The 26,053-nt window shown below is 37.2% G+C and overlaps 1 protein-coding gene and 1 long non-coding RNA gene across 3 annotated transcripts; one reads left to right on the forward strand and one right to left on the reverse strand.

Annotated features, from left to right (window-relative positions):
* Positions 1-26: 26 nt before the first annotated feature.
* LOC109029861 (activin receptor type-2A) lies at positions 27-17,921 on the reverse strand. 2 transcript variants are annotated; one of them, XM_019040540.2, is made up of 11 exons: positions 17,679-17,921; positions 16,194-16,358; positions 14,688-14,854; positions 12,800-12,965; positions 11,782-11,909; positions 10,226-10,381; positions 9,582-9,802; positions 8,170-8,356; positions 7,320-7,460; positions 6,392-6,541; positions 27-4,256 (listed from the first exon to the last, which is right to left on the reverse strand). In XM_019040540.2, exons 2-11 carry the CDS (start codon positions 16,237-16,239, stop codon positions 4,110-4,112), a joined length of 1,509 nt encoding a protein of 502 aa, XP_018896085.2. In that variant the 5' UTR covers positions 16,240-16,358; positions 17,679-17,921; the 3' UTR covers positions 27-4,109. The 2 variants fall into 2 exon arrangements, with proteins under 2 accessions (XP_018896085.2, XP_018896083.2); XM_019040538.2 differs by having other exon boundaries at positions 17,675-17,921.
* A 204-nt stretch (positions 17,922-18,125) lies between these two features.
* On the forward strand, positions 18,126-24,226 carry LOC109029863 (uncharacterized). The gene is made up of 2 exons (XR_002008663.2): positions 18,126-18,684; positions 21,898-24,226. It is a non-coding gene; the product is annotated as an uncharacterized lncRNA (long non-coding RNA).
* Positions 24,227-26,053: the final 1,827 nt, after the last annotated feature.

The raw sequence follows: 26,053 nt of genomic DNA on the forward strand, positions 1-26,053 counted from the left end.
AAGTAAACAAGAATAACTGCAAGAAATTTCAATAGACAACTTTTAATTTTAATACTTTTTGGAAACCTTACAAAAATAATAATACAAAAAAAGTTTTCTTACAATTAAAAAGTACAAAATAAAGTATGTAAGTATCCTAGAAACACAAGCAATAAGGCCTCAAAAGCAAGTCCTTCGGCCAAGATTGGCTTGAAGCGCAAAAAATTAGTATCATATTATTCTTCACGAAAAAATATGCGGGAAAGAAAATTATTTAACAAATTCTAGACGCATTCGTGAAAGGCAGCGATTTTTTTTTCTCGTTTTTTTAGGTTTGTCATTTCTCTTTGTGGCGAGAACATAAATACATGACTCTCTCGTTGACAGTCTTAATGAGGGAACTGAATAAACTTGAAGGCAAAATCCAAATATTTAAACAAATAAGATAGGAAAACACTGTTTCAAATTAGTCTCGAAAGTATGTATAGTTTTTTGTTCCAGAATGATATTCAATAAAAAACTGCTACATTGAGAAGGAGAATTTTTATGATTTTTAGTACACATACCGTTGCACCTCTCACATGAAGGCGTATCCCTGTTTCCACTTGAGCCCCAAAAAGCATGGAATTATTCAAAGAAAAGGGCTCACAAGGAAATTGAGTTACGCCCTTACATCAAAAGAGCAACGATAACGATGGTGTAAATTACTCTTAGATACAAGGAAAATCGATTTGGCCCATTGCGATGGTCCAAAGTTTATCATTTTTGAAAAGTCAAAATAATTAGTCTGACGAAGTCAAAACATCTCTGATATCTCATTGAAATCTACCAACAGCAAGAGTGTCATTAGAAGTAGGAAAGTAGGAGTTACACTACAGACTTGAATGCTGAGCATCGCTTCCAGCGAGTTGGCGTCACTATTAGTATTCCCTTAAGATCTATTGAATACGTTGATTCTAGATGAGATGGGCTGGCTCACCAGCCATTGACATGCATCTAAATGGAACACATTTAAACAATGTTTCCAACTTGTAAGAATTGCCACTGCTCGAATGATCGATCAATTTTCGAGTGATTTGAGTAGCATTTACATACAATGTTTTCTGAAGTTTGCCTCCCTGGTTTTTAATACAAGCATTTCACTGGCAGATCTAGGGGGCACGCCTCTTCCCTTTTGTAGAGAAGAAGGACAAAAGACGATGATATAGCATGAAAAATCGTATTTTTACATCAGACTTGAGGTAAAAAAATGTGTGCCATTGAAAAATGTTTTAAGGGACTATAAAGTTTGGAATACGGGAGAAACTCAGTTTCTGCTGCATAAATACAGGGCATAATATACACACTAAAAGAATTTAAAAGATCAAAAAATTTTCTATAGCTGAAAATAACGCATGACATAGGTACCAAAATGAAAATGAAGTCTGTTAAATATACATAGCAGATGAGAAGCTGAAACAAGAGTTTCATAAGCCAACTTCAGTCACATTAAATTAATGCTATCACAGGACATCCTTGAATGGGTGCATTGTCAAAACACTTTAGGAGTAGAATTTCTCGAAATTTTACAGGTTAACGATTACCGATGTACCAAAAATTCCCTGGCTTTCCCCATTGGTGATCAACCAACAGACATCAAAGTAAAAAAATGAAGTTCCTCTTTTAAAACTGACCACAGACCTCTCTGCTATTCTTTTCAAATTTTTAATTTTTTGAAACTTTAGCCTCCAGGAAAAAATGCTCAATGCTTTCTCTTTTCCCGAGTTCCCCTGCCATTTTGAAATTCTAATACCAAGTACGCACTGTAAGCAAAAGTACTGCGGTCAACTCTTACAACACTGATAAAAGGAACCAGAAGAAGTTTTACTGAATTCTTTACCTAATGAACTATTTACTCTACACATTATTTTACAAATTAAATTAATGAGCCTTTACAAAATAGCACTTATAAAAAGAGCACATCATGATCCGAAACGTACACATAATGGGAGACGGAACAAGGTCCAAACTAGATGAGAACGTCACATGTTGCATCTTCAAAATCTTACGAAGAAAACGATTCGCCAAGAGGGAGTTTGAGAGTCAACTCCTGAACGAGATATTAACAAGTATTTTTAACAAAGATCAAATGGAACTTAGATTATACTTATGACGTCATTTGAGGCACTGGATGCGAAAAGGGCACTTCTCGGTTGAAGTGTTTCAGAGTCTCCTCTAATATTTCATTCATTGTAAGGAAAGAGAATGCATCCATTTTACTAAAAACTTTACCGAGTATTCCTAATGATACTACAATTTTCTACGGAAAGAATTCTGGAAAAATCACCCATTAACCCTTAAAATGGCAGTTTGGAGGGCCGACAACACCGAAAACACAAGAGAGGTTAGGCGCAATTTAGCGCAAAGCGCGATGACGCAGTTGTTGACAGCTGGGGACGTAGTTCTCCAAACATCCGATGGATCGCTGCACAAGACAGAGGCGGCAAACTACGTCCGACACATGAGCTTACGCGAGGTGAACAGGTTTGTCGGATCAGGTCCGACACATGATCGGAACGGGAAAATAAAAATGACGGACCACATCCGACACATGAGTGGTGCGGGTTAAATTCATCTCCAAGGGATTAATTAGGAACAGAAATTCTGAAACACTGCAATCGAGAAGTGCCCTTTTCGTCTCCAGTGCCTCATTTCTATTTTTTTCATTTGACCAATGATGATTTTGAACACACAATCTTGTTCACGGTTTGGTTTCCAGACTTCCCGTTGTGTAATTAGTTTTTCTCGTACAATTTTGAGGAGGATACAAGTTGCAAATTGCTTTAACTCATACCTTGTCTAGAGGCCCCTTTCCCAATATTTCCAGGGTAGCTAAAGTCTGCCAGGGATTCTATAGTCAAAAATCCAAAAAATATGGGGTCAAAAAATCTTCATCTTCAGACTTTTCCAGGGTTCTTAATCCTTCCCCCCACTCTCCCTTGAAATTTTAGATTGATGAACCTCTGAGGGGCTCTGGCTTTGTCCTTTCAGACTGGAGAAATTGCAAGATACTCAGATGCAACGAATATTACATTGCATCAAAAAACAAAATGAAAATTCAAAAATTTGTTCAATGAAAGGTAATGGACACTTTACTAATGAGATAAAAAATTGAACTTCTAAAATGCGCGAGAGAAGTTCGCTCTTATTCTTGGCATCTTGCGGTTGGAACTAAGCTGTTTGATTTCAACTTAACCCTCAATGGTTTGGCATTACCGATTGGTAAAAATGCATTTTTCAGTTTTTTAAAAATTCAAACTTTCCTTTGAGGCGTAGTTTTGCAAAGTCTTGTCCGTGTTTTTGTTTACTTAAAAAAAATCACCAAAAATTCGAAATTTTGAGAGAAAAATTTGGGACTTTGTGGAAAGCTGCAAAATAGATTTGTGTCTTCTAGAATCCAAGATCCAAAATTAATTCATACTATAGAGGATTAAGAACAAAATTTTTCTTCTCTGGATTTTCGGTTGGAGATGCAGTGATAGACTCGATGGCAAAATATTCTGCATTTGAAAATACCATAATAGGTTGAAAAAAGATGGCACATACATTCAGAAGCTGTTGTATGTTACAGCTTGAGAGAAGTCATAGAATAAATAAACTACGTAAACAGAAGCGAAAGCAACCGCCATTTTTTTGTCATTGAGGCGAAACTGAGTCAATAAGTGCTGTTTACGTCTGCGCCATGTCGACATTCTAGAGAGGTCGAAGGATAGCAGATACAGACGTTTGTAGGAATTAAAAGAGATTTTTTTACACTTGTTCACTGTTATTCCAGAGAAGCACTGTAGGGTTGCTTAAAATTTTATGTTTCTTTCCAATTTTATAATTGTAGGTTAACCTCCAATCAGGTTTCAATAAGTATGAAGATTGACCGACCCCGGGAAGAAAAATGTCAACATTGGTTCTTTCGGAGCTTTCGCTTCTGTTGGCGTAGTCTCTTTATTCTATGGAGAAGTCTTCTGTTCATTAAAGTTTATGCAACGATTAATAGTAACAGTCTTTCAACACTCATAAAAATAAGTCAGGAACACTGAAAAATTGAGAATACTTCGCAGGAAATAGAGCATTTGACAGCTCTAACGGTGGGATTCTCACAGAAGCTTCGAATAAATTTCATCGTTTACACCAGAGAACTGGGCATATTGTACTATTCTTTCCATAACACATGGTGCGGATAGCCGCGCTTCTGCATCATGGTCCCAGCATTCTTCCATTGTATCACAGAGCAATGCCATTCCCTGAAAAATAAAAACTATCGTGAAAAGAAGAATGTTTTACTGAGAAAAAGTGGAGACATATTATTGGCTACAATTTAGGTGCTTGGAGGACGTGGCAAATTAGTGCAGTTTTTACTGTGTCGAGAAGTACACGTTTGAAGTTACAAGGATCTTTATGGCGGATTGAAAGTTCCAACTGACTTTTTGGATGCTTAAAAATTGGAATTTGGGAGCTTTAACACAGAATACGCATTAGGACTAGTTTAACTTGAAATCATTAATACCTCAATTTTTTCAAAAACTGCACTTAAGCGCTTTGTCCTCCAAGCCCTCCAATTGGATTTGGCCAAAATACAGTATGATCCAGAAGTCCCATGCCACCAATATGAATAAAACTCCTCAGCTTCTTGCCTTTTATCAGGGTGGTCTCTTAGAAATTGTGAGGGATCTCAAACTGTGTTGACTTCGGATATGTTAGTAGGAAACAAAAATAGTTGACTAACAATTGTTTTCTATGACTTGTGAGCCCTCACAAAATTTTAAGTCTCTATCTCAATTCTTTCAACACTTACAAAAGCGATGCCTGGTGCTGGTGTTGCTAGACTTTGGTATCACCCTGTATGTCCGAAAACAGTCAGTCATTTGGAAGACCATTTTAAAAATCTATTGACAGAAAATCGATCAGACCTTGAGGAGGGCATTTTATTCAACACCACTGAAGCGTCAAATTTAGCAGCTCAGCTCTCTAGTGTGGTCAGGGCTATTAGAGTTGAAAAATGTTAAACCTCATAGACCGCAGGGTGCACCTTTGACATTGGTAAAATAAGGTTTGTCAGACTATTGCGCTGCTGAACGGACTTAATTGATAGATGCGTGAGGAGTGAAAAAGTTTCACAGGAGAGGAGACAAAAATTCACAAGAATGGGCAAAAGGATGAGATCAAAAATGGTTGCGGTTCGTCTGTGGTAAACTTTACAGTATATTTTCTGAAAGATGTAAGTAAAGTTACTGCAGAAAATGCGATTCCTGAGCGACTGGATCATTGAAAAACTAAACATAATATACTTCTAGAAACGTTGAAAAAAGAGGCTTCTGGGTTGTGTAATTGGAAATTTTTACCATCAACGGTTTTTGAGGGAAAAAACGGGTGGACTTACATTTTCTGAGAGACTCTCCTACGTTCTTAGAGAACAAATCAACCAAACAAATAAGAAAAGTAAAGAAAAAAAAGAAAAAATTCACGGAATCGAGAATTAGCACACAAAGACTTTTTTGCTTCATCTGAGAGTGCCTAATGATATGAGTTCGCAGCATTTTTCATGTTTTTTTTCTGACATGGAAAATTAGAGGAAAATAGATTTAAAAGTGAGAAAATGTGCTTCTGACGTCATCTGGCGGCATTTTCCATTTAAACACATGCATTTTAGCAGATTAGGTTATTTTGTCATATTTTCTCCAATAATTGTCCAATTTAGAAACCAAGGATATCCTAGTACTCAGTTTTCCCAGCAGTATCATTTTAAAGACGAAATGGACCACTAGACAAGGTTCGAATTTAAGCCTTAGGATACTTGTTTCTTTACCAAAATTTCACGTAAGACACGATGCGCACAGCGAAAATTACCGAAATCAACTTCTTACGAAGATATTTAATGATTCTTGATGCGTGAATTCAAACCTCTCGCCTTTAAAACTCAATGCTCTACGTGACTCACATCGCGCGCTAAACGTTATCATGACAGTCTCTGCGATATAAAAATCTGGCAACCTCAATCTTGACGCTTTGGCTCAGCTGTAGCAAATTGCTTATAGTTTGAACAACTCATGGTGGAAAATGAACATTGCTCGATTGAGAAGCTTGCTGAAACCGTTGCAGTGCACGATTTGACTCGCGTAGAGCTTTGAGTTTCTTGTGAGCGGGCAGTTCAAATTCCTCGTAGCCTATGTGAAATAAAAACGTTAATATCTCCGTTAGGAGTTGGTTTCAGTAATTTTCGTTGTGCGCGTCGTGCTTCACGTGAAATTTTGGTGAAGAAACATGAATGAGGATGCTGAAATTCGTACCTTGTCTAGTGGTCCATTCACAAAATTTAAGACACCTGCATATCCTCTATTCTATGGCTTGATAATCTTCATAAATTGACTTTTGCACATACCTTGTGTTCTCGCCACATTTCTGGAATGGCCGGTCTTTGTTTCTTGTACACAACACATTCTTGCATGTCTTCCAATGAAGGGTGCGATCCTACCTCTGCTTCATAAGGCAATTGATACGACTGAGAATTTTCATTTTCAGATTCAGTTTCCTTGGAAAAAATAAAAAATCATCTTTTAGAAGGGATATACTTGAAATCTCATAACATCAACTTGCAACGGTGAGTTTAATGCGAAGGGTCGATTAATGATGATTTTTCGAAGTGTACTGATACACCTTGGAGGGTATCTATCCACAGAAGCATTGACTGAAAACATCTGACTTTAAAAAGTAAAAAAAAATTGTTGAAATGTATGAGATAGGAAACTCGTGTGTAAATCGAAAAATTGCTGTGAAAGGAGGGGTCTTTTGGCCCATCCTAACTGAATTCCCTGAACTCAACGAATTTTTGCTCATTGCAGGTCTATATTTTATGGAATTTGGTCATTTTGGATCTCTTTCCGGGTATAATCCTGGCCTAAACATGGGCTTACGGGCCGATTGTGCCGAGAAATGCAGATCTTTTGGCATTCGACTGCAAATTAGCATTTTTTGCCAAAATCGGTCTTCAGATCTAAGAAATTGTAGAATCGAGAAAATTCACAGAGGACCCAAAAATGGCTCTTATCAAAACCCCTCCTTTACAAATTATTTTAAACTTTTTGTAGCAGCAAATGATTCTGGGAGAGCTGCAGAATTTCTCTCTCACAAACTGGTTATCAACTAAAATTTCAGGTCACTCTCTTTTTCTTGTCCTCAAATACCTGCTCTTGTTGACGAAAAAACTTCTTCAGAAAATCTTGAAATTTTCCAGAGGAAGCTACAAAACTACATTTAACAAAATAAAAAATTTTGATTTTCAAATTTGGATCGTTGGTAGTGGAAGGTACCTTCTGATGGATTACACAGCGGGAGACAAGTTCCCATAAAACAAGGCCCATAGCATACACATCAATTCGAAGGAAAGCATCGTGTGAGAAATTGATTGCACCTTCCAGGACTTCAGGTGCCCAATACCTCCGTGTGCCAACCTGATGACAAAGAAGAAAATTGTTGCTGATTATAAAATTCAAACAGACATGAGATAAACATACACTGATCCAAGACAGAGGCAGAGAAAATCATTAGTGTATTGAAAAAAATTCAACTTTTGAGCAGGCAAATGGAAGGTTTCCTTCCTGACTGCACTGGGATTCTAGAGATGGCTTTTTAAATTTTTTAAATTTTCACAGAAAGAAAAAATGCGCCATCCTCGGAAACCGAAAAATAATGAAAAATGCTCTAGTTCATCTGTAGATGTTCTTCACTCTTGAACTGTACCTGCATTTAGGGTGAAAGTTCACTCTGTTCCTAGACGATTAAACCAATTTGAAACTCAAGTTAACAAACTTTATCTAAAATTACTTTCCAGTAATCTTACTTTGTTATGACTTGTCTTAATTTATTTAAGAATGACAGGCGATTTGTACATAGTTTATATCATATTTCATTGAAAAACTTTATTTCAATTTACTTCTAAATTCTTTTTTATAACCATACTTATTCAGTTACCCCACTGACTTGATTTAAATGTAATCCACCTTACTTTTTAAAAAATTATAAGTTGACTTGATTTTAGGAGTTTAAACAAAACTTAAATATTATTACTTATTTTTCCTTTGAAAGGTTCCAGTTTCCAATTGTAGAAACATACAAAATCAGAATGAATGAGTGGATTAAATGATATGACGAGGGGACTACCTGGCCATGGACATCGCCGCAAGATTTTCCTGGCTCAAAAATCAAAGCTAGATCGAAATCTGCTATGCAGGCTGTCAGGTCCGATTTTAGCAGAACGTTGCTGCTCTTGAAATCTCGATGAGCAACACTTGGTTTGTGCCCGCTTGTCTTATTTGCAGGGATTTCCTCGTGTAGATGCGAGAGACCTCTGCAAAATAGGAAAAAAAAGCCAAATAAAAATTAGAATTATTCGTTATGCAAAAGATTTGATAAATTGCTGAAGGACTAGATACAGAGGAGGGTAAAATGTTTTAACTATGTCTTTGAGCAGACTGAGACCGACCATTGAATGCTAACTAAAAACTTTCTCCTTGAACTGAAGGTGAAAAATTGGTGGCAATGAGGGAGGGTAGTTTAAAAGCACCACTCAAATTAGAAACAAAGGTGTTGACATTGATGCATGATAATCGGTTCTATAAAGAAGAAAGAAATACTTGTTAAGAAGGGAAAACCCCTAGGAGGAAAATTATATCTCTCACAGAACGTAAGCACTGATGGCTATGAATGTCATCATCTCTGTCTGAAACATTTCCGTCTCTGAAAATTGGTAGCCTAACAACCTCAGTATTTAATTTAAAAGGGTCGTCCAGAAAGTGACTTTACCTGCTCAATATCTAGTTAACTAAGATTAATGGAGAAAATCTGTGTTAAACGTTGAAAGGCAAGTACTTACAGCTTTACAATGTTATAGATTTTAAAATTAGGTTCAATACAATTCTGAAAAAGTTGGTTTCTCTGACCCCACCAAAATTTCAGAGAGCATCATCAGGAAATTAGCTGCTGCATTCATTGCTTATCGCAAGTGAGTGACTTAAAAACAGTTGAATTTCATGAAAACCATACGAGACCACACTTACCAGCTACAAAGAATGCAGTATTGACCATATTTACTTTCATATCAGATGCATCAGAACAACAAATAACCGAACTTATCTGCAATAAGTCTTGCATGTTGACTGAATCATTCATAATCCCTCACATTATCCTGCCTATTCGTGAAGAAATTCCGTCGATGATTTGGAATAATAAGCAGCTTTCATGACATCTTCAATGTAAATCATCCTGCATTTGAGGAATTGCTTATTTTTCTCCATGAAAAAACGAAAAACAAAGCGCAGTTCACACATCAAAACTCTTTTAGAAAAACTTTACTTTTTTAAAGTTCTATGGGATCAAATTAAAAAATCTATGGCGCATTAGGAAAGCTGCCAAAAGTGGATTTTGAAAACTTTTTACAGATTTTCTTCATCTTCCTTAAATTGGGAGATATTGAGTGACTAAACTTATTTTCCGGATGACCTTCATAATTACATTTGATTCATTGAAATTAATTAATTAAAATTAGAAGATGAGTCATGAAAAAAATACAATACCTCGACATGGAATGAGCAATTCTGCATAGCTGCTGCCATGTCACAATGTTCGCTTTGAGAAAATCGTGCAACGATCCCTGCTCGTGGAATGTTGTGATGAGCCAGAACTCAGCGTGCAGATTATCCCCGTGTTTTTCCGCTCCTATGTAGTGGAGTATGTTCTCATGGTCCATATGGTTCAATTTAAAGATTTCTTGTTCAGTCTGCCATAGTTGCTTATCCTACAAGCAAATGACAGAGTGTTGAGATTGATATGAGAAATGAAAAATTAAAAATACACTGTAACACTTGGTTGAAACACTTAAAGCAAGCGTCATTTCGTTGAAGTAACTACCAGATCTCAGTATTTTTCTGGAAAAACCTCATTTTTCCACAAAAAAATTTGAAAGGCATATACATCATAGGTACAACAACAACAGGTACAACAGGTCAACATAGGTACTGTAGACACAAAGTCCTTCCAAACATTGAGAGAGTTTTTCTTTTATGGTTCAGAGCCCCACTAATAGAGGCTACACTTTTCTCATGTTTATAATAGAGAGTATAACTGAAAAGGTAATTTTATAAAATTGTAAGATTTGAAACCTGTTTCAATTGAATGATTGAATGATCGTTTCAGCGTTTGAAATTGAATGAGAACGCACCTGAGGAGAGAAAATTTTTACAGCGACAATATCAGTCTTGTACTGAGCTTTCCAAACACACCCAAACCGGCCTCTTGCTTTCATCTCAATCAATTCGATGGGCCTAAAACCCAAGTTGGGCGATGGTGGTCGTTCTTGAGGTTCCAACGTTGGGAGCTGGGGAAAAAAATAATTTTAGTTTAAAATTAATAGAACTACCTACGTCTCCCTAAAAGAGATGATCTTAGTATATATCTCCATAAACTTTTCATTGAAAAAGAGATACAATTTTGCGAACTCACTTGCGCTACTGAACAATTTAATGGGATGGATTAGGAATTTTCATTTATTTCCTTACATGGGTTTTCATATGGTTAAAATTTAAGGAATGTTAAGTTGTAAAAATGAAAACAAGACAAGAAATTTTGAGGAATTTAGGAGGGAAAAACTCAAGTTTTCTTAAAAGTACATATTAAATTATTTTTCTACCTCGTTGAGAGAATAATTCCATTACAAGAGGCGCTATATTTAGTTTTGGTGCATGATTTGATTCAAGAGGACTCAATCTTATCTTTTCGTGAGCAGTAAGTTTGACTTCGTTAGAGACAAAAAGAAGTGCTTTTTTCATGTTTTTAATGGGCTACTAGATGAGGTCTGAATCAGAGAACAAGTCAAACGTTTTCTCTTCAAAATCTACATAGAAAAAGATTCACACAACAGGAGGTTTAGAAATCAACTCCTGAGCAAGGTGTTGACGAATATTTTCAACACGCATCAAATTGAAGTTAGATTATAGAAATGATGTCATTCGTATTTTTTTCCAATTAATCGATGTTGACTGGACTGCGCTAAGCAGAAGAGAACTAAGCCACATCAGCTATTGCAAAATGTTAATTGGCAATTTATTTTTTAACATGAAAATGGTTGTGCAGATTTTCGTGCCAACAGTGAATTTTCTGCATAAAGCGAAGCGAATACCTTAAAATTTTCATGGGTATCCGCACAAATGTAATCATGTAGAAAATTGAATTGTACAGTTAAATTTGGTAATAGCTGATGTGGCTTGGTTCCTTTCTTCTAAACATGGTCCGATTGAAGGGCTTGGAGGACAAGGCCCATTGGTGCAGTTTTTTAAAAAATTGAGATACTAATGATTTTAAAAAGAAAATTAGTCTTAATGCGTATTCTGTGAGAAATTCGCTCCCAAATTCTGATTTTTAAGCATTAAAAAGTCAGTTTGAACTTTCTTTCCACCATAAGGCTCGATGCAATTTCGAAACTTTAAACACGTATTTCTCGAAATAGCAAAAACTGCACTTATACCCCTTGTCCTCCATGCCCCTCCATTGTAAACAATTACAGTTTCGTTTCCAGACTTCCTGATGTATTATTCGTTTTCTCAATGCATTTTCAAAGAGATAACATGCTGTTCGGTAATTTGATTCATACAGTGTCAAGTGGCCCATTCAATAATTATTTGTTTTATATGAAATTTTGACGAGTAAGCCTATGCTGAAATGCTTGGTTTACAACTTCGGCTTGTGGTAAATTCCAATGAAGTAAAAAGAGCCTCTTACTTGGCTGAAATACGGGAGTTTCTTCTTGTGGAAAGCCAAGTATAAAAGACCCAAGCTGACGCATAGGACAAATATTGGCACTAAAGTGTACAGAATGATCGAGTTATCTCCCTGGCCTTGGGTAACAGCTGTCAACAAACACAGTAAAATGTTAGGGCTTGAGGATGATACGGAATCATTAGGGTGTGGACTAATGACAGTCACAGATTAATCAGATCAAGGTGACAAATATTTCCTGACTTTTCTTAGCAGCAATCTTCCAAAATGTACAATAAGTAAAGGAGAAATGTGCATCCAGATGCAGAAGCAAAAAAAATAAACTTCAATTCGATTTTACCAAGGGGTGCAAAAACTTCCCGTCTATGCATGAAATGGGAGAACCTACTTGAGAACAGGGAGGAAATGGTGGAACCCCCACGAAAGTGGGACAAACGAGGGACAAAACCCTGTACAAAATAGATTAACAGAGACATAAATAGATCAGTATAAATGCCTTCCATCATTCATAATCAACCCATTACTGCAAGTGAAATAATTTTGGAAAAAATATAGAAGAACTGTCAGAGAATTTGCAGGTGTCTGAAATATGATGAATTTCAAGTATAAGTGGAAACTACTGACTGAACTGAACTTGAGGATACCTTCGGTTCATGAATCGAAAAATTATTGGAGAAGATATGACAAAATGATTTAATCTGCTAAAATACGTGTGTTTAAATGGGAAATGCCGCCTGATGACATCCATGGGTGGTGCATTTTCTCACTTTTAAATCTATTTTTATACTATTTCCCATATCAGAAAAACATTATAAAAAATACTGTGGAATTAGCTCTTTAAGCACTTTCAGATGAGGCAGTAAAAAATTTGTATGCAAATTCTCCATTCCTTTATTGAGAAATGAAAACAGATGAAAAGCCTGAAATTCTTTGATGTAGTGTGCTCCTAAATCCTGGATGACATTCAAATTTTCATTATCACAAGCTGAACTTTCCTCCTGAAAATACGGTAGAAATTCACCTGTCATGATGGGCTTGGGCACCTCCAGTTCCCAAGAGAATAGGTTATTGCACAGGCTACCTTCGCAGCAGCAAAATTTTTGCTTCTTCTTTTCCTCGCTCTTGTCCACACATTTTGTTTGATTGACACACTTGTGCTCGCCACCTTCGTCATAATGAAAGCAACCCTAAAAGAAGAGACAAGCATGAAATGAAGCCAAAATAAAAAAATGTGTTGCGCCATTAACCTTCTCAAGAAACTTACTGGATTCCAATTATTTTATTTTTAACATGAAGTTTGCATCTGCAAGAGGCCTACTTACAGCTGAAAATATTCAAAAAGATACAAAGAAAGTAAAAAGTCTGGGAGGAGAGTAATGCAACGAGCGAATTATCGATTGATATATTGCTATGAATAATTCCTATGCTGGTAGACTGAGTTGTGAAAATCACACTGATGACTGTAGGATGAAAAATAGATAGAGACAAAAACGCGAATCGGAATGTAAGATCAAAAAATGATTGTGAGAATTTGGATTTTTCATAAAAGGACTGACATCCGCATAAAAGAGGAAAGTTTTTGGGCTAAACATTAATCAATAGATGGCGTGTGATGACTGATAGATTAACTGAAGGCAATCTCTTTAGATGCAATAAAACGGAGAGCCATTTTTTCGATGGCCTGATTCAGAAATCAAACAATGTTTCACATTATGTGGCAAAAAGAAATTTCATTCAGAATCAACTCAAGCAAGAAGAACGAAACCATGAGTCATCAATTCTAACATTGTCTGCTACAATGCCACTATTTTTTTTAGTTATTTGTCTTAGTCCTTACCGCAAAAAGGTACCTAGCCTCACTTTAGTTAGAATTGGCATGTCTGGAGTTCTCTGAAAACAATTCCTTGTCTACAAATAATTAGCAGGTTTTTTCCTGCAACTGTTCAGAAATATAGATTCCCAAAAAATTGCGAATAACAATGGAACTAATGGGACTCGATAAAAAGCAGTTTTCCTCTGGTATCTACCTTTGAAATGACTGACACTGACAAGGGAAGCTTCCCAAGTTGCCGCCTCCGATCCGGCTCAATAAATTCGTAGGAACTCTTTGGATGAATCTACGAAGACCTTGATTTTGTGTTTCTTCCAATTCACCTTGGAGACATCCCAAAAAATTCCGAACAGTCCAGTTTTGAGCGTGCATTGACAGTGCGCCCCAGGCACCTGGTGTGCGTCAGGAGGGTTGGGCAAGGCGAAGCAACGCTCCTTCGTTTCGCCTAGCCCTCCTGGCGCACACTAGGTGTCTACCGCGCTCAAAATTGGACTATTTTGAAAGAAAACAAACTTTATTCAAACACTTCATCGGGAAAAAACAAAAAAAACATGGTCCTACTGGATTCATCCAAAGAGTTCCTATGAATTTTTTCAGCCCGATTGGAGGCGGCAGCTTGGGAAGTTCCCCTTGTGAGTAAGATATCTTTGTACTCTTGGATGCTGATAAAATCAGTAAATGTTAGGCAAATTATTGGTGAGTATTACTTATTTCAAATACTACAGAAATCAAACATATTTTCATGTGAAGTCTCTCCGGTTGACTTGCTACTTCCAGATGTAATTATACATTCAAATTCTATGATATGTTGGTTCCTAGGACAGAGAAGATCCCCTCCCCATTTTGATGCCTCTTAGAGTGAGAACAAATACTGATTGATGCTGTAAGTAAACCATTCTGGATAAAAAAGCTAAGTCAAACCTTCCCTCCCACCATCCATTAAGTTAAAATCAAAATCAAAAGCGCAGGATGAGCTTTTTTCCGGAGTAAGTGAAAAATTCTTACTTGAAGAAATGGGAAGCGACTCTAGAAACAGGGCCACAAGTTACAATCTTAAATTGAGGGAAAGTTCATTTACCTTGTGTGAGATATCAATGACACCAGAAACATTAGTCCATGCTACAAAACAGTATGTTCTTGGGGCAGGCTCACATTCCAGGGTCTTATTACAGTCTGAGTAGCTTGGCTCCTCGCACTCTGATTTCGTGTAGGTTTCACACAGAATAACGTCAGATGCAACTATTTCTGGTTAAAAAAAAGAGAAATAACTGGTTAGTTTACTTGAAAATGTTCTAACTTTGCGGTAAGTTTAGAAATTCGACTATACGTACTTGGAGCAAGGGCAACAGTCTTCACCCAGTATGTACAACCTCTAAAAAAAGTATGAATTGAAGCATTATGCAACATATTTTCACTTCATAATTTTACAGGGAAAATCAATCATTTAAGGAGAAGACTGGAAATGAACTCCTAAACAAAATATTTATGAAATTTTACAATTTAACATTGATTAAAACGCGAAATAGAGGAGAAGTCATTTCTTCACCTCACTTCCCTTTAAAGCGTGTTAAAAATGATTGATAATACCTTGTCCAGGGATTGATTTCCGAACTTTCTCTTGTGTGGATTGTTTACTACATCAGATTTCAAGGGGAAAATATTCTAATTAAGACCTTGTCTAGTGCCATTAGCCTCACTATAATTCCTCTTATGAACCAAGATAGGCGATATTTGATGGGATTATAGAATTTTAGGATCCATGACATTGCAGTTCACTTATGTTCAGTGTTTGAAACTCACCTTTGAGTTTTAGGAGCCATGTGACGCATCAAGCCCGATTTTTAGGGGCCAAATTGACATTTTGCCTAAGTGTTACGGCGCATTTAGTGAAAAGTTAGACGCAAGATGTTTTTGTAACAGAACTAGTAATTAGCTGTAAAGTGGGGAAGACAACAGCACTAAGAATGAAATCGTGAAGAACAGAAAAAGCTTTCACTTGGCGTGCTGAAAAGTCTGAGTTTTTTAAATTCAAAAGAGAAAATTTGTTTTTCTTTCTTCATGTGACTTCCTATGAAAATTCAGATTTTTAGGGGGCACTTTTTAGGGGCCACGTTGGCGCAGAGCCTTCATTATTTGGGCGCCATGGCTGATTTTTTAGGCGCATTTGGCGCTGTGAGTTTCGAGCACTGCTTGTGTTCAAACTTCTCCTTCCTTTTCTGCTCCTGGCCATATTGCCGTTATTGTCTATTTAAGTGAGGAGATAACAATTCTACTAGAACTGGGGAGAGACAAGAATAGACAAAAGTCTCATCAGTCAGTCTGAATGCATCAATTATCAGTTGGGCCATTGGTTAGTATGTATATACGTAAATATCTGTTGAATGGTGTAATTTTTTGATGAGACATTTGTCTGTTTTTCTCTTTCCCCAGTTCAAAATAAATATGAATCTACGAGAGAAATATGAACTTGCTATAAATGGAAGATTTCTGAATCAAGTGCAAATCAGGATCTTTCGAGAGATGGATCTTCTTATTCTTCGGGGAAACGGATTCTGTGAAAGAAAGCAAAATTATTAATACGAACCCGTGAACAAAAGCAAGAGGAGAAAGCCACCAAATTTCAGAATCATTGTCGGTTATCAATTCATCCAAATATGAGAGTCCAAGTTTTGAAGGATGCTTTTTTCATCATCATATCTCGTATCATTTTCCTTTTCATAGGCAGGAACGTCAGGGAACTTCTTCAACCCTGAGAATAAATCAGAAAGAATAGATTACAGCCTTGAATGTCTGAAAAAGTTGAACATTTTTATGAACATGTCATCAGAGTTTGGATTCAAAACTTGATCAAACTCCTGAAAAATAAAGTGAAACATCCTAGACCTTTCATCAGAAGCTTGCTAAACTGAGGAAAATTCTGACCTGCCTCAAAAGTAAGAACATCTTCAAGACCAATGTGGCACTACAGAAAATCTTCACCAGTTAAACTAATGATTCCAGACTATCCCATACAGCAGAATTTCAAGATTGATAGTGATAAATCAGCTATTTAGAGTCAATTTACTGCTATGAAACTTCTACTTAACAGCAATTTTAATCTACATGTGAGGGGCTTTTCACAAAAAGCGCGTACATGCCGTTTTTGAAAAAATGAGATATTCATCGACTCTAAGTAAAATTAGTTTGAAAGTATATCATGAAAAAAATTCACAACTAAATTCCAAACTTAGAGCATCAAAAAATGAGTTTAAATTTCCTCTCGGCCATAAAGCTCCATGTAATTTTGAAACTTTTAACCTGTATTTCATGAAATATCAAAAACTGCACTTTGGCGCCTTGTCTCTCAAGCCCCTCATGTAACGTACAAACTCACTATAGATAGTCACGGTCGATTTTTCAACACAAAATAGCTATTTAATTGGAATTGCTTGCCATTTAAGACAACTATTTCTGATATATTTCCATCACCCAATTTGGGAACTTTCAATGGCTGTAGCCAACTCAAGTGCCATTTATCACTATCGAATTTCTGTTTTTCGACACTCGACTGGCTTCATAGAGAAAAAAAAGGTGTTTGCATTTTGGGCATCTTGGATTTTTTTGATGACATAGGTCGGTACAGCAACTTTTATCATCAATTATCTCGGAAATGGTGTAATTTATGGAAAAAATTCATTCCATGAAAGTGCTTGAAATTATATCATGAGTTGATTTTAGCAAAAAAATGGGACATTATGGTTCGTTTTTCATACTTCGAATTCCGGATTTCGCTGGCCAGGTTGTACCGACCTACGTCACAGGGTAAACAAACCTCAAGATGCAAACACCTCCTTTTTTTTCTCTATGGACTGGCTGGGATTTGACAATGAGAGAAAACTGCTCACAGTAACTGACCCACGACGTTAGGTGCAGGTGTTTCGATAACTTTCAACAGAATTGATCGTCACAACTCTACATGATACGCATGGAAAATCTACAGCATTAAAGGAGATAAACATCAGGACTTAACAACGAAATTATTGAGGATCCTCACGGATTGTTATAATTACACAGAAAAAACCATACCTACTGGACTTCAGATCATAAGTTCGAACAGCAGGAGTAAGAGTAAGGTTAAGTGAGTTTTGAACTCAAAACAAAAACAAATCGTCGAGCCGAGAATAATAATTCCAAATTAATACGAACTAGGCTTAATTGAGAAACTCAGCATTTACAAAATATGGGCGAGCTAAAATTTTCAGTGTAAATTGATACTTCATGAAGAAGTAAACACTGTAAACGGTCAAAAACACACATAACACACGAACTTCGAGTTTTCTGAGTTCTTAGCAGCCGCTTCCCCGCACTACCCTTCTTCTCCTCGCCGGATGGCGCCAGGGTCTCCTGAGGAGGCGCCAGCCAGGCGCCTGCCGGTCATGTTTGGGATTCCTTCATTGCCAGTAAGGGCAGGCAGTATTATTAAATATCTGCTTTTATTATCCCTACAAATTTGGCAACGTCGAGGACAAGTCTGACTCAGCAACTTGTTGAAAATGAGAGTGTGTGAGTGATGTTAGTTTGTAACGAATGCTCTGATTGGTTGATATTGAAGGAATTGAACAAAGGAGGAGCAGAAACATGGTCTGGGTGACGAAACACGGTGATCCCATTAATTTATCCATAAGAAAGAGGCTGGCTTAACACCATCTACGTCAGTAAGATGGCGGTCTTGACACCCTGCTGCTGCAGTGAATGATCTCGAAACTTCTGCGATGCTGTCGACGTGGCACGCCGACTTGTTGAATCTTGTAAGGGCCGCCGCTGCCATTTTCTCTGCGCCTTTGCCTTTGTTCAGTCGCTGAGTCCCTGGAGAAGCTTGAAAGTTCTGATATTTAGTTCGGAAGTGATTCTTTTGCGCATTTTTTTGCGCTTATCGTGTAATTTGTGACTAGACGAGGTAATAATGCTACCGCAAACTGCAGTCTACGAGTGTGGTAGCTTTTTTTCTCTCCAGAGTTGGTTTCTCTTCGCCAGCCACCACCCTGTGTGATCATCGTCTCGTGGCCTGAGTGAAACCTCCGAATTTTTCAAGAATGGTAAGCAATTTTCCACTCCACTTCCTATTGCAACCGCCTTTACATTACCTCTTAATCCCTTTATCTCGTGGGTTTGTGCCTCTCCCTGAGTTTTGGTTTTCATGCATGTGCTGAATGGCTGCCTTCTTTTGCGCATCTGTTTTCGCGATCACCGTTACGCCGAAGTCTCAGTCTAAATTACAAGCGATTTCTTAGCATTTGTAACTCAATTGAGTCTGAAAAGTCATCATTTTCCTCCGTTCCCATATTCACAGCTGGAAGTAGCCGTGATTCTGTGATTTATACTAGTTCACCTTATGTAAGCCTATCTTCCCAAATGCCCCCTGAATCATCGTTCAAGGTTGTGTAACCAGGGAGTGGTCAATCTTTGTGTGACCTGGGAAGAGAATATCCGTATTTTCTGCCGTGTACTTAATTATAACTATCAACTTAGGTGGATTAGCATCAACTGAGGCACAAAACACCATTCTTTCATTTCTCACTGCTTCCTGTCGCCTGGCCCATAGCCTCGGCCTCTGCTACTTCCAGGACCTAGGTAATTCCATTTGCAGCTCTATCAGTTGTGGTATTTGAATCAATATGTGTAAACTTATTACTGGGTGTGTAGCATCAGGATTTGAGGTCTAGCAGGAATTAATCATGATTTCATCAAGATTCAAGGGAAAATCGGTCGTAAAATCAGGATTTGAGACAAGTCTGCTGTCCGATTGGATTTTTTTTATCGAGCTATTTTTGTGAAGTTCCCTTCGCCTAGCGCTGTAACAACTTAATTTTATTGCCTCTCTTTTTTTAAAATGTTACTTAACGCCACCTTTAATGCTGTAATCCTTTACCTTCATTGATTCGATTATACCTGGGATAGGCGCAGTGGGGGGTGCAATGTGCTTCTTAATTTGCATGAATACACTTAATATCATGTTTTGATTTTGAAGTAATACACTGTTTATCATGTTTTCACAATCATTGGGATCTCTCATCTCAGCGAGGACTCTTCCCAGTTGCTTCTGAACATCATTTAATAGTTTAAGGTGATTTGATGGACGCCATATTTTGTGTCAGAATGGCATGCGATATATCGCATCAATTGGCTCCATTTTTTCAGCTACTCGTCATTTTTCTCCAATTTTGAGATCGCAATTCTGTCGTCAGGAGACTAAAGCACTCACTTACCGATTTTAACGAAGAAATTCAACGTGATAAAGGCGTGGTTTTTTTAGAGAGAAAATATTGCTTTCGAATTCAGTTGCGATATCAGTATCGAATGCAACGTTTTCTCTCTATAAAAAACCACGCCTTTATTACGTTGAATTTCTTTGTTAAAATTGGTAAGTTATTGCTTTAGTCTCCTGACAACAGAATTGCGATCTCAAAATTGGAGAAAAATGACGAGTAGCTGAAAAAATGGAGCCAATTGATGCGATATATCGCATGCCGTTCTGACACAAAATATGGTGTCCATCGAATCACCTTAACCACTCCTCGCCGAAGAGCGAGGTCCAATGGTCTTAGAAGTACCGACACTTTAACAAAGCGTATCAAGGCGGTATTCTTATGGTCCAACAGCATCAAAAACCTTTCAAGTGTAGTCCTATTTTGTTCGACGCATTAATTGTTTCCTGTTACCGATTTTGTGTTATTTGCGTCACTTTTTCACAAGCAATGAGAGCAAAGCAGCTAGAAGTGAGATTAGTAATCTTGTTATCAAATGTTCACAACAGTTGTAACAAGCTCCGAGGACATTCCGATTGTTTCCAAACAATGTTCCATAAACGTTGCCAAATTGTGCAAAATAAACAATCTACTAAGGCCCCACTAGGCCACGCCCCTTAACATCAAAAACATCAGAACATAATGGTTGTTACAAGACGATCCGAGTTGTTTCGTCAAACAAAATATGACTCACATGAAGTTACATTTGGTATCATCATCCTGGATAACTATTAGAGCATCCGCTGCTAGCACTCCCTTTTCTACTTGTGATTTTCTCAACATGTCTGATGCATTTACAATTTTCTCACATTAGGGGGGAGAGCCTGGCAAAGTGGAACACTTTTTTCCAATGCGATACAGAAAATTTGTTCTAACTATCTACAACATTATATTTATTTATCATTGAAGTTTCATCGCTTTTTTATCGAAAGAAGGTGATAGAAGCCGAATAAAATTTCTTAAAGCGCCAAGAAAATTAGTTCCAAAAAAAGAGACAAAATTCCACTCCTTGAAATTATATCAACAATTAGAAGGGGAGGTATTCAGTTAAATTTCGATTTTTGAAATTGAAACTAGAGCAATTACTGATTAAGTAGGATGCATGGATTTATTTATTTATTTGTCACTTCTACAAATGTACAAGCTCTCATGAGCATGAAACAAATCTGGCGAGGGTCGGCTAGTTACTTTCGTGATTTATTATTGCTTATGTTGTTATTTTTGCTTAAAAACAGTTTCTAGTTCAGTTCTAGTTTTCCCTCTTTAGTTTCGACTTCAAGCACCAAAGGACAAATAAGATTTTTCAAATGATCATATCCCACTTTACCCGCCCATTCCATTTTGTTGGTGGCCCCATAAGTTTTCATGGGCGCAAAAAAAATTTGCGAAGGACCGGTTTTCTATTGACGTCATTTTTTATTGGTTATGTTATCGCTTTTTGCATAGAAACAGTTTCTAACTGATGGATACCCTCTCTACTAGGACGGACAGATTTTTTTAATAGGCCCAATTCCACGTTGCCCGCCTCTCCCCTACTTCACTGTAAATTTTACTCTTTTCACATGAATCTATATTTAATAATCCTTAAATTCTTAACCAAAGATGAATTTTTTATTTTTACATAAGAGCTAATGCATTTCAGGACTGAAACCATCTTCAGAGCATTACATTAAATTTAGTGGACAGGATTTGTAAATATTTACTATTGTTACAATTTCAAGTTACATTCGAGAAAAACAGAGTTGATTATAAAAGACAAGAACAAAATAGTAAGTATAGTAACTGAACAGGACAGAAACAAAATCCATACATACCTAATTAGAATTGGAGAACATTTTTCTTTGGTGTATAATAAATTACTCGTATAGATTCCTGGGCAGTGATAACAGCTCAAAACTAAGAATAGTTAAAGGAAAGGAAGATATTTACAACCGCATGGAAGTCAATCTTGCCCCCTCCTTCAATGTCACTGAATTAATTCGCCCTACTTCTCCTCTGTTGCAGGAACATTTTTCCTTCTCACATCCGCGAAGCACTCAAGGAACTCGGAAATGCTTCTATCCGAAGAATCGCACCAGAAGAACCAAGCAGCTGGAAAGGTGACACGTTTAACCTGAAGTGCCGCTTTGTGGATTTGATCCCCTGATGAATCTGCATAAGAAATCGAGGAAACCACACACTTGACAAGATGGGAAAAACCGGTATCAATGCAAGTAATGCTGCTAGATTATACTGTAATACAAACTGTTTTTTTTTTTTTATCTCTAGACCTTTCGGAACAAGGTAGTAGCTCAAATGACTCTGTATACATTCTACTTCCAGAGTTAGAAGATTTTTTGCTTGTGACTCGTCAAAAAATCTAAATTTGATTAATGGAGCTGCGTCTGCTTCATGACTAAAAAACTTTCCGGATGCTCCTAACAATTTAATCAATGAGCATCAGTGACTCGTCGAGTTGTTAATCACACTGTAAGTTTCTGATGGTGTTCTCTCCACGAAAGTTGGTGGGATCCCGTTGATAATTAATTTTGATAATTCCGTCGTTTAAGTAGTCGAAATTAGTCTCATGAATAGTAGAAGATACCACCACTGTTATGTTATTGACATTGGTATCATGCAGCCCCCAGTCCCTCAAAGTAACATTTGGTTCATACGTCAGAAATCTTTTTAACTTTTCTCTCGCTTGGACGATCATCCGTGCTTAGGAGTTGCATGTTAAATTTATCAGCGATGGTGCTGTTGGGGCAGAATTTTTAACGTGAAAATGTGAGTCAATGTAATCTACACTTCTCTTTTATCCACGAGAATCGAAATCGTAGTCTATTTCATTATTTAAATGTCGGAAGACACCAACATTTAAAGTCAGTTGTTCTCCGGACGATTCTTGACAAACTAAGTCAGTTTCATCTCCTGTGTAGATTGAAACATTATTCAAATTAATATAATCCTGATCTACAGATATTTGTATTCATGCAGAGGCTTTTCAATGTAAATGGGGACAGTCTGATCTGATTCAAAGCGAAGTAGTTCTGCCTCGTCTATACTTTCACTGAACAAAGCACGGATATTGACCCCCTGAACATCGTACGTTTTATTATTTATTTGTATAATGCTACTGGAGTTAACATTTACATGCTGAAAAATTTTGGCTCCATCATTACGCTGAAAATGTAAAACACGCCAGGACCTTTCTTGGACCATAATTGGATTATTTTTAAACTTTGAGTTACTTTCCTGAAGCTGATATAGCCCTAAAAATGTGAGCTCTTGCTCTATTGTTAAATTTCTTGAATGATTTATCACTTCAGTTCTCTTTTGTTTCGTATCAGTAAAAACAGTGTGCTCGCTCGAAACGCCTACGCTGGTACCAGACATGGAGTTGTGGACCGTCCATGTATCACTCTCCCTAGTATTACTGACAGTTAGGTTGAGAGCGCGGGCAAGGACACTAAAAAATTGTTCAAAAGTCACGTCGTATGATACGCTTCTTAATATTGGCTCTATATTTTCAACCTCAATGCTGTAAGTCGACATCTTTTGAACCCTCGTTACCTTCATGTTCAAATCCAAAATAATTGTCAAAGGTGTAATTGTCGTGTGAGGTGGGGGATCATTTCTGAAAACTATTGCGTTCATGTATCTTTTCATTATGCTGACGCTAAAATAATTGAATTTTGTAAAAACTGTTATGACCGATGGATTATCCATGATCCGTAGATTTTCCCCCAAATTTATAGTCGTAAAACGCTTGTCTATAAACAGCCAACCTATAAGTGTGTTGTTCAAGTTTAAAATGAATGTGCTGGTATTATTCAATCTGATTTCATTGATTTTTGTACTTTTACTTCCATAATACATCAGCGATGTAGTGCCGTGAAGATAAAACACATTTTCCGGCTCCACGCTCAGCACATCTATCTGAGTCAGAGGACATGAATCATTTAGTATAAATGGAAGGGAAAGGTCTACAATGTATCTACTTGTTGCAGGCGCATCATTGCATGCCAAAGTAAATATAGAGTGCTTCTTTTGTAAGAGCCTTGCGTAGGGTTTGTCCGAAATTATGGTTATGAAATCAAAGTTTTGTGGGGCTCTAGGGATATCAGGAAAACCATGCATCGCTGCCTCATAATCTGACTGAAAATTTCCTTGTGTAAAGAAATTCTGCAATCGAGAAAAAAAACCTTTATCTGCGTGGGTTCTACCAAATTCCCCATTTTCCATGAACTTTAACCCTGCCTCATCAATATAAATGTTTAAATTTCCCTCAGAAGGATCAAAATGTGTAAATACCGTTCTAGTTGAGTTTAATAAAGTTTTTAGTATTGGGTCATCGCAGCGCCTTCTTTTAGTATGCAGACCTGTATATAAAGCCACATAATTCCCTGTCATTTTAACGGGACTGGCGTATACGCAATCATCATCTTCATCGCTAGGGTACTCTGAACTCGAAACCTTTTGATACCCGTCCAGAAACGTTGATGTTAAAGTAACATACTCACTCGGACAAATTGAACACCATGACGTTGTGACATTTTCCGCTGGGAAAACCGTGGTTTCAGGGCAAGTATATGAGTTTGAATCCCCATAAGATATCCGCACATTTGTTTCCGCTACTGTTGGTAAATTACTCTTGTAATGAATAAACGGCACTTTTATTATGACGAAATCATAATATCCTTTTGAAAAATGGGTCTGTAGATTTTCAATAAATTTAAATTCATTGCGAGTAATTGCCTTAATACGTCAGTTTGCGCTAGTTGATCTTTCCTGAAGCCGAGAGTAATGAGAAATGCCTCATAATTTGACACACTTAACCTCATTTGTCTCTTTACGTGTTGGATCTCCGTATACATCTGCTCAAAAAACACAGGTAACCAGAAATATGCCAAGGGGGGAAAAAACTGCTCCGCTACAATTAGTGGCGGAGTAATATACTGTATTATTAACTGTTTTTTTAAATAGACATATTGATCCGTGCAAGATGGTTCCTCGGCCAATTCTTTATGCAATTCAAGTATGGAAGTGAAGGTGAGGGTTTTGAAGACTGGACTGAACGATAACATTTTCAATTTGCCATTTAAGGGAGAATTCCTTGCTATAAATCTATTGAATAACTCATCCGAGATAAGCATCGTTGACAAATTTATTAATGGGTCGGGGTTACCATTTACAGCTTCTACTACGTCGGGCAGAATAAAATAATATTGACCTGCAAATCCCCCTACTCTGGAAAATGACATTATTTTATTTTTATCTTTCGCAAAACTTGACAACACCTCCATTGATACACGAAGAAGTATCTTCCACACTTAATTTCTCTGTGCGTAAAAGAAACCTATTTAAATCGTCAAAATATTGGTTTGAAATGCTGTTCCAATTTTTACTGGAAGCTTTGTCAACTAGAGGCTGGAACTTTTTGTATACTTTTAAAAAATTGGATATTTGCTGTTCATTTAGGGACATCAGAACTGATTGAAGACGGTCTAGACGAATTGTCAGATTAGGGAGGTTGAAAAGATTTTTTCCTAAATGTTTAGTTTTGGGTGGCCTTCCATCAATCTCAAACAAAAATTTTACGACTTCTCTCGGTATCCCTTCAATTTGTTTAATTTTCGCATTTTGCGAATGCGGATTAACGTTTTCCCGGTTCGAGTTCAGTAGTATGATAATAGGGATATACCCACACTTGACCTTTGACATTTAAGGCGACAGCAGAAGGGAATCGGAGTGACATCACTAGCGACTGGTTGCGGGTTGCCTACCTATCGTTACCAGTGTTGTAAAATTGTGCAGAAAAATGTTGATTATTTTAGGATGATTTTGCAACCATGGTGTGACGTCACTAGCGACTGTTGCTGGTTGCCTACCTATCGTTGCCAGTGTTGTAAAATTGTGCAGAAAAATGTTGATTTTACAACCATGGTGTGACGTCACTAGCGACTGTTGCGGGTTGCCTACCCATCACCCGCGTTGTCAGACTGATCAGGAAAATCTGGATTATTTTAGGATGCCTGATTTTACAACCATGGTGTGAGGACACTAGCGACTGGTTATCTGTTACGGGTGATGGATAATCGTTATCAGTCTAGTAAAATCGGGACAGAAAAATCGGGGTTAATTTACTGGGTGATGTAGCATCAATGATGTAAAATTGAGC

This window comes from Bemisia tabaci, chromosome 10, assembly GCF_918797505.1.
Source record: "Bemisia tabaci chromosome 10, PGI_BMITA_v3".
Classification (NCBI taxonomy): domain Eukaryota; kingdom Metazoa; phylum Arthropoda; class Insecta; order Hemiptera; family Aleyrodidae; genus Bemisia; species Bemisia tabaci.

What these genes read in the sequence shown, in the direction of transcription:
- LOC109029861 (XM_019040540.2), bottom strand. Translation starts at nt 16,239, where the DNA reads ATGATTCTGAAATTTGGTGGCTTTCTCCTCTTGCTTTTGTTCACGG. An exon ending in TCATTGATATCTCACACAAG is followed by an intron (nt 12,966 to 14,687) that starts GTAAATGAACTT and finishes CTCTTCTTTTAG; the next exon opens with GGTTGCTTTCATTATGACGA. An exon ending in AACTCCCGTATTTCAGCCAA is followed by an intron (nt 10,382 to 11,781) that starts GTAAGAGGCTCT and finishes TTTTTTCCCCAG; the next exon opens with CTCCCAACGTTGGAACCTCA.